Here is an 8,299-nt window from a genome sequence, read left to right as displayed (position 1 = left end):
TTAATAGCTTGACTTTAAAAAAAATCAAAATATTAAGACACGTGTTGTAGCAAAATCAAATTATCGAGTTTTCTATTTTATATTGATCCAAGAAGATTTCGTGTACATATACCAAGGCCAAATTATTGTGTTCCTTATTTTGTACCGTATAATAAGAAAATGATATTGTATAGTCGTTCTAAAAAATAATAATTAAAATATATATATATACTCGTTTCGGACAATTGACTCGAAAGTCTCTAGAAGGTGGAAAAACAGCATGCCACGTCAGTATACATTTTCAGTCAACGAAGAAGCCCACAAATCTCACTACACGTGTTGAGTTTCAATGGGCCAGTCAATCACTGGCTCTATTATCGGCCCAAATTACTGCACCAACCCAAACGCGACGAACAAGCACAAAATCAGATTCTTTAACGGGCCAGTTAGACATTTGGCCGGTCAAAAATAATAACATCAACTAGCTAAATATACGAAAAATATGTATATTATACATTAATATGCAAAAAATATATATTTTTCGATTATTATTTTTAAAAGTAACTATATTGTGTAGTTTACCTTCTTTTAACGGTAAACATTTGGCTCATTTACGCAAAGCCCTTTTTAGGCTATTGTTTAAATTTTGTCTCTATTGTAAAATGGATTAGTTACCTCCTAAGGGGTCGTTTGGTATGATGCATTAGATAAGTTAATGCGTGCATTGGCTTTGTGTATTAATATACATTGTTTGGTAGATATTTTAAACTTATGCATTAGTTATGCAGGCATTAGTTATACATCCTATTTGGTATTATCATATGCATAACTAATGCATAAAAAACAATGGTATTAGCAATGCATTTGGTTTTAATGCATGCATTAGCTTGGTTAAAGACAAAATTGTCCTTCAAAATTTATGCTTGATTAAAATATGCTAGTTAGTATATTAATGCAAGTTCAAAATAATCCAAATAGTGAGAAATAAAATTATATCCCTAGTAAATAAATAAATACTTAGCATATTTTCTTTTTTATAAATAAATATTTAATTTTATTTTACAATATAGGTAGACAAATAAAATAATTTTTTTAAAACTTTTTCATATAAAAATATTTCTCAACATATGTTTCTTATAAAAAGTTAGAGTGTGGACTAGTTTTGAGGGCATTTTTATAAACAAACAATTCTTTTAGAAATTGTGCAATACTTTAATACATCAAACCAAACAATGGATAAGAAATATGTCAGCATAACTAATGCAAGCATAACTAATACCAACATTACTAATACACCCTATTCAGCATTATTCTTATGCACCCTACCAAACGACCCCTAAGGTTGATAGCTTATTTATTTTAAATAAATACTCTTTTAAAAAATTATATTCTATAGCTACCTTTTGATTTTTTATAGCCAAATATCTATTTGTGGTCAATTCCTACCCTTAAGCCATAAAATAAGCTTTGTATTATTTTTCTCTCTCATATCCCCTCAAATTTCTCTTATCCCCTACCCCATATCTATTCTCCATCTCTCTCTCTACTTCCTGATGTCTTCTCTCTCTCTCTCTCTCTCTCTCTCTCTCTCTACTTACCCTACCAACTATTCTCCACCTCCGAACGCCTCAACGCTTCTCTCTATCCCTCCGTCCCTCTCATAACCAACTGGGTCAAATCGCCTCCGACCCGATTACAAGTAGATAAGGCCTTAAAAGTTGTCTCCACGCGTTGGTCCGGCGAGAAGAAAAAGAGCGAAATTGTGCTTGGGAATACTGAATTTAAGGACATTGCGGTGGAGGTATTTGCAGACGCTATCGTTTCAGGGGCTAGGAAAGAGCTGTTGAAGGGGGTTCCGTTAGGGGCTTTTGGGATTGTTGGTGTTGGTGCGGTGGTGAAGCCCGGAAAAGAATTGGTTGCGGCGGCAGTTGGTGCTTATGCGCTTGATGTTGCCACTTCGATATACGTAAGCTTATGGTTGTTCTTGAACAAAGACAGCGGAGTTGAGGGCTGAGCAACTTGAATTTTCTGTTAATATATTTCAATATATCTCGCTGTATTTCATTGTATTCAATGTATCTCGATGTATTCTATGTATTTCATTGTATTCATTATCTTTTTTTCATTGTATTTCAATGTATCCCGCTGTATTCTATGTATTTCATTGTATTCACTGTCTCGCTATATTCCGTGAATGTATTCATATGTTTTTTTAAATTAATATAATTTATGTATTCAGATGTATTATATAATTTCTCTGAAGATTGCTATGTTTTTGGGGTATTTTTCGGTTGAGAATCTTTTTTATAACCGAAAATACAAAATTTGTGTGTTATAATTGAGTTTGTTGAGTTATATTATGAGTCTATTATGTTAATTGATTCACTTTCCGTTTAAAAACAGTGTAATCCCATGTTTCGCGCCGTGAATACAGTCGAATACAATAATCTGTCTAGTTGTAATCCCATGTTTCACGCCATGAATACAATCGAATACACTCGAATGTAAAAATCTGTCTAGCTGTAATCCCCTGTTTCACGCCTAGAAATACTACTGTATTCATGAATACAGTAGTTTAAATACATCAAATACACTCTAAAAAAATCTGAAAACATAGCTATAGGAAGTAATATAGTAAATGGTAGCTACAACTAGCTAATAATCACTAAAACATAGTGGTTTCTAAAAGTTTCTCTTGTAAAATAAGGTGCGTATCTGGGCTTAGGCATATGGGTTCATGTGAACCCATACTCCTCTCCGTAAACTATATATAATAATATTATATTTCTTCAAAATTATTTAAATATATGTGTGTACACCTATGCTCAATGGTTCCTATGATGCAATAATTATTGGATGCACGTCTACAAGTAAATGTTTCAAATCCTACTCTGCACGGTCTTATTTTCGGTTCAGAGCATAGTGTATAAGTGAAAATTACTAAAATTTTATAAGGAATATAATTTTGAACCTATAATTTCAAAGTGTAGCGGGTTCATGGTAAATTTTAAAACCTGTCAAATTTAAATTTTAGATCCACCTTTTCATAATAGCACACACATACTCTTGAAATCGTGGATCCGCCTCTGTGTAAAATAGTATGTAGATATAGCACTTAAAATTTTTCTCTTCCGGATAATGTTATCGAATCTAATGCTTGTTTATGTAATAATCTTTAGTTTATACACAACACATTATATTGTAATTTAATGCTTGCAATAACTTATAAAATTTTCGACGTACTTTAACATTTTCACGTAGAAAGGTACAACGGTTGAATATTTCACAAAAAATAAAACACTACAGTTAAGGTAAGTCATAGCAGTTGCTAGATGTTTCTAGTGTATGCTATAAGCCTATATATTTGTTTCACAGTCTAAATTCAGAGCTCATCTACATAATTCTAGACTCAATCACTCTACAGTGGTCCATTTTGCTTCAAAGGTCTGACTCTTCCTCTTTTTTTTTTCCTTTCAACAATGATTGATTTTTGTACAGTAATATATTTGAATTTGATTGAGCTTAAGCTGATTTAATGTTACTGTTTTTTGATATTTTGTAGTTGGGAAATCTTCTGTGATCGGTAATAATGGGAAAGTGCTATCCGAAAGTGAGCGAAGAGTATGAAAAAGCAGTAGAGAAATGTAAGAGAAAGCTTAGAGGACTCATTGCTGAGAAGAATTGTGCTCCTATTATCCTCCGATTGGCGTAAGCGCTCTCTCTTTCTCTCTCGCCTTTTTAATTGCTTATTGCTGAGTAGAATTATGATCAATATCGAATCTTATTGAGTTGAATTCAGTATGTTTGACTGTAAATATCGAAAGAGAGGAGATGTTGTGGTGTTGATAAGTTTATCTTTTTTTAGTAAAAATTGTAAGTGTGCATATATCTCTCTGTTTTTAATGATTAGAAGTATGTATGTATGTATGTATGTATGTATGTATGTATGTATGTATGTATGTATGTATGTATGTATGTATGTATGTATGTATGTATGTATGTATGTATGTATGTATGTATGTATGTATGTATGTATGTATGTATGTATGTATGTATGTATGTATGTATGTATGTATGTATGTATGTATGTATGTATGTATGTATGTATGTATGTATGTATGTATGTATGTATGTATGTATATATTGGATTGCCTCCATTTGTAGACTGCAAATTACAGTGTAATTGGTTCCCGTGCTTTCTTATACTTAGATATCTAGTACTATCAGTTATTTTTTTTACTTCGGTTACCTTCCTATCTTGTTGTTGTTAATATTACTTGTTACTGCTTCGTTACTATTACTGTATCCATTACTGTATTTCCTTTTAATAATACTGTGACTATACTTTTATTGAGACGAGAGTTTACCGAAAACAACCTCTCTATCTTCAACCCCAAGGTTTGCATACACACTACCCTTCCCAGACCCCACTTGTGGAATTACACTGTATTTGTTATTGTTGTTGTAAATTACAGTGTAATTGGCTACCTAAACTCTAAATCGTTCTATAAGACAATCTTAGTACTAGGCCTCAGCTTAGATTATCTTAGAGGAACATTAGAATTCAATTGTTGATACTATGAAAACTTGCCTTAACATGTAATTTGATTATAATATTGTAAATAATAAAATTAAGAGAATTTATAATACTGTCCACTAAGCTTGAGCACCTTAGCTTGTCCATAATGGTGGCCTGAAGTGTACTATTACTCGACTTTCAGATGGCATTCAGCAGGGACATATGATGTCAAAACCAAAACTGGCGGTCCATTCGGGACAATCAGGCACCTTGATGAACTTAAACATGCAGCTAACAATGGTCTTGACATTGCTGTTCGGCTTTTGGAGCCAATTAAGGAGCAATTTCCAATCCTATCCTATGCCGACTTTTATCAGGTAAAAAAATTTCTCAGGCAATGCAAATGTTTGGAGAAAGTCACTTTTTTTGTGTGAATGCATCTAATGGTCATCCTTTTGGTCCTAAAATGAAGTTGGCTGGCGTTGTGGCTGTTGAAGTCACGGGAGGCCCTGATATTCCATTTCACCCAGGGAGACAGGTCAGTAACTTGGATTCTCTTTTCTTACTTTGCCAGAAAGTTTGGCTATATAATAAAAGTGTGTTAAAGTATCAATCAGTCTCTTGCTTGGTAGCCAATTTGAAGATGCAATACATGGTTCCATCTTTCTCCTTGTGTTGGTAGCTTACTATTAACTAAGTTATTTTCGATATCGGTGTAAATGGAATGTGATCATATATCTATTAGTCTGTAGACCATGCATATGTGCCATTTTTCGTAGACTAATCTTAGTTTGTTCCCATTTGTTTGAGAAAAGGGTGCCTCAGATTCGCTTCAGCTGGGCTAGTAATCACCTTCTTTGGATTAAAGTTATTTCTCCCTTTAAATGCTTCACTGTCTTCTCCATATTAGACGTGAAAATCGTCTTTGGGGTAGTGTATGTAATCTTCAATCCTGCCAAGAACTGATTTACTGAAATTGTGACTTTCCAGAAAACTTTGTGGTAATGGCATAGGTGAACCTTTTGAGGTCATTTGAATGTTGAACCTGAGCTATGGGAACTTAACTAGGATTAGCACCTCATTATGTAGGACTTGGTAACTATTTACTTAGCATTTCTATGTAGTGAAGATGAGATATCGAAACACAAAATTCTAGAAATAGTAAAGAATTTAAAGAGGGAACTGATAAAATAGACTGTATAGACTACAGAAATTTGCTCGACTTGTTAGAAAGCCAATTGAGAGGGGTGTGTGTGTGTGTTTGGGGGGGGGGGGTGTTGATATCATGTCCTTAGGAAAACCAGTAGTGTGCATAAATGCTTATCTAGTTCCAATCTTTTGTGAAGTTAATTTCAGTAATTGTTGTGTATAAGAAAGTTATATTAGAATGCAAGAATTGCCTGTGAACTATCAGGCAAATACTGTCCTGAGATTCCCAGTTATTGGCAACTTAAACTTCTATAGGGATTAATCTCATCGGCCAATTAAAATGATAAATCATTGTTTCGGTTCCAGGACAAGACAGAACCACCTCCGGAAGGCCGCTTGCCTGATGCCACTAAAGGTCACTGCTTGCTTCTTTTACTCTTTCAGTATCTAAAGTTGTTCAAAGTACGCAGTGTCCCTGTAAAATCGTGCAACTTTTTGTTTTCTTCAGGCTCAGACCATCTGAGAGAGGTTTTTGGACACATGGGGCTGAGTGATAAAGACATTGTTGCTTTATCTGGTGGTCACACTCTGGTAAGCAGGGAAAGAATTGATATATGCTGCAATCACTCCTTGAAGTTAAGCCTTTAGAATATGTATTTCCATTGTCTTTGGTCCTTAGTATTGTGGTTTCTTGGTTCTTTAATCAGGGAAGGTGCCACAAAGAACGCTCAGGATTTGAGGGAGCATGGACTAACAACCCTTTGATATTTGATAATTCATATTTCAAGTAAGTATGTTGTTGTTGTTGCTGTTGTAGCAATGCCTACTTAACTTTGGCTCCTGAATCCACATATTCTGTTTTCATGCTATTTATGAATTTGCTAGTTCTTGGAAGCACAAGAAAAATTTGCCAGGATTAGTTCTATAACTCGAATGCTATGTCGTAACTTCTGTGAATGCCAGGGAACTCCTGAGTGGAGAGAAAGAAGGTCTCCTCCAGCTACCATCAGACAAAGCACTCCTAGAAGATCCAGTCTTCCGCCCTCTCGTCGAGAAATACGCTGCAGTATGTTGACTGCATCTTAATTGTGCTTTCAAAACCATATTTAGCATTTTCTGACGTTTTCTATTTTATGTCACGGGTTCGAGCCGTGGAAGCAGTTACTAATGCTTGCATTAGAGTACGCTGTCTACATCTCACCTATTGGGGTGCGGCCCTTCCCCGGACCATGTGTGAACGTGGGATGCCTTGTGCACCGGGCTGCCCTATAGGCATAATTGAGTTATATTTTCATAAGAAAAATTAGTTTTATGATTTTGGTGCAGTAAGTATGAAGTTGAATGATCATCCGTGAAATTAACCTGATCCCTATTGAAGTTCAACATAACATTTATATGATGATCTTCTTGTATTATTTGATAACATTATGGCTTTGCTCTAGGATGAAGATGCCTTCTTTGCTGACTATGCTGAAGCTCATTTGAAGCTTGCAGAGCTTGGGTAAGTTATCTTTAAGTTATATACACTTGTGAATTTTATCCAAGGATAACAGTATTTACCAAATTACCAATTAGCACTCATCATAGAAATTTATTTATAATTATCTTAAAAGTGACTTGATTGGTTATTTATCTTTTATAATAGATTTGCAGATGCTGAATAAGGTGTGGTGAGAAAGCTGTTCAATGGTCTTTGGAGATTTATCTGATTCTTCCAAATTTTCATTTGTACTACTATGTGCAAAACTTTATTTATTAAGGTCTGAGACCAACTTTTCCTATACTATATGAATTGAGGAATATGTTGGGGCTCAAGAGTCTTGTAATCTGCAACTTTTGTGTCGATATGTCGATCTTGGTATATAAGCTGTTTATTATGGTATGATATGACTTTCTACATGTTTTGATTGTGACATTGATAAATTAATTGTACGTTTCTCTTGTGGTTTATATTTTTACTTCAGCTATAAGCAATTCTAACATGATTATTCGAACTATTTTCTTCTCCCATTCCACCTTTGCTGTCCCTTTCTCTACGAGATACTCTGTTCTGATGTATGAGATATCGAGAAATTTGATATATCAACATTGTGGTTGAAGTTTATTTTAGTTAATTCCATTTAGAAACTTAGATTTGGACGTGCAGTTGGAATATTCATAAGGATTTCAAATTACCAAAGGGACTTTTTGGGGTGGTCTTAGCGACATGTTTTCAAAATTTGTGGTATTTAAAACATGATTCACGACCTGCGCATGCTCTTTAGCGGTTTTTCTATCAGATTAAATTGTTCATCAAAGTTTAGCGGATTGTCATACTTTTGCTTTTCTCAATTCAGTAGAGTTGATGCTATTGTTAAATTGTTCATTGAAGTCTATGGTTGTCATATTTCTGATCTTCACGAATTTCTCTATCGGATTGTTATAGTTGATATTATATTGTGTCTATTTATTTGTTAAGTTGTACATCGAAGTCTACCGGATTGGTATACTTTTTCTGAGTTGTTTTAGTGGTGTTCTTTGAATTTGCAACCTCACTTCCGATCAAATCGTTCCAAATCTATTCCAAATGATCTCAAATTTGAAACAAAGCTTCCAAATATCAACATAAACAATCTCCAATCATCAATTTAGTCGAGTGACACCAAATTAAAA

The 8,299-nt window shown here is 34.1% G+C and overlaps 1 protein-coding gene across 1 annotated transcript; it reads left to right on the top strand.

Annotated features, from left to right (window-relative positions):
- The first annotated feature begins 3,259 nt into the window (after window positions 1–3,259).
- LOC107809385 (L-ascorbate peroxidase 2, cytosolic) lies at window positions 3,260–7,529 on the top strand. The gene is made up of 10 exons (XM_016633996.2): window positions 3,260–3,423; window positions 3,542–3,687; window positions 4,701–4,875; window positions 4,971–5,036; window positions 6,014–6,062; window positions 6,156–6,238; window positions 6,355–6,434; window positions 6,611–6,713; window positions 7,090–7,148; window positions 7,293–7,529. Exons 2-10 carry the CDS (start codon window positions 3,569–3,571, stop codon window positions 7,309–7,311), a joined length of 753 nt encoding a protein of 250 aa, XP_016489482.1. The 5' UTR covers window positions 3,260–3,423; window positions 3,542–3,568; the 3' UTR covers window positions 7,312–7,529.
- Window positions 7,530–8,299: the final 770 nt, after the last annotated feature.

This window comes from Nicotiana tabacum, chromosome 10 (assembly GCF_000715075.1).
Source record: "Nicotiana tabacum cultivar K326 chromosome 10, ASM71507v2, whole genome shotgun sequence".
Taxonomy (NCBI): domain Eukaryota; kingdom Viridiplantae; phylum Streptophyta; class Magnoliopsida; order Solanales; family Solanaceae; genus Nicotiana; species Nicotiana tabacum.
This window is presented reverse-complemented; position numbering and strand designations above follow the sequence as displayed.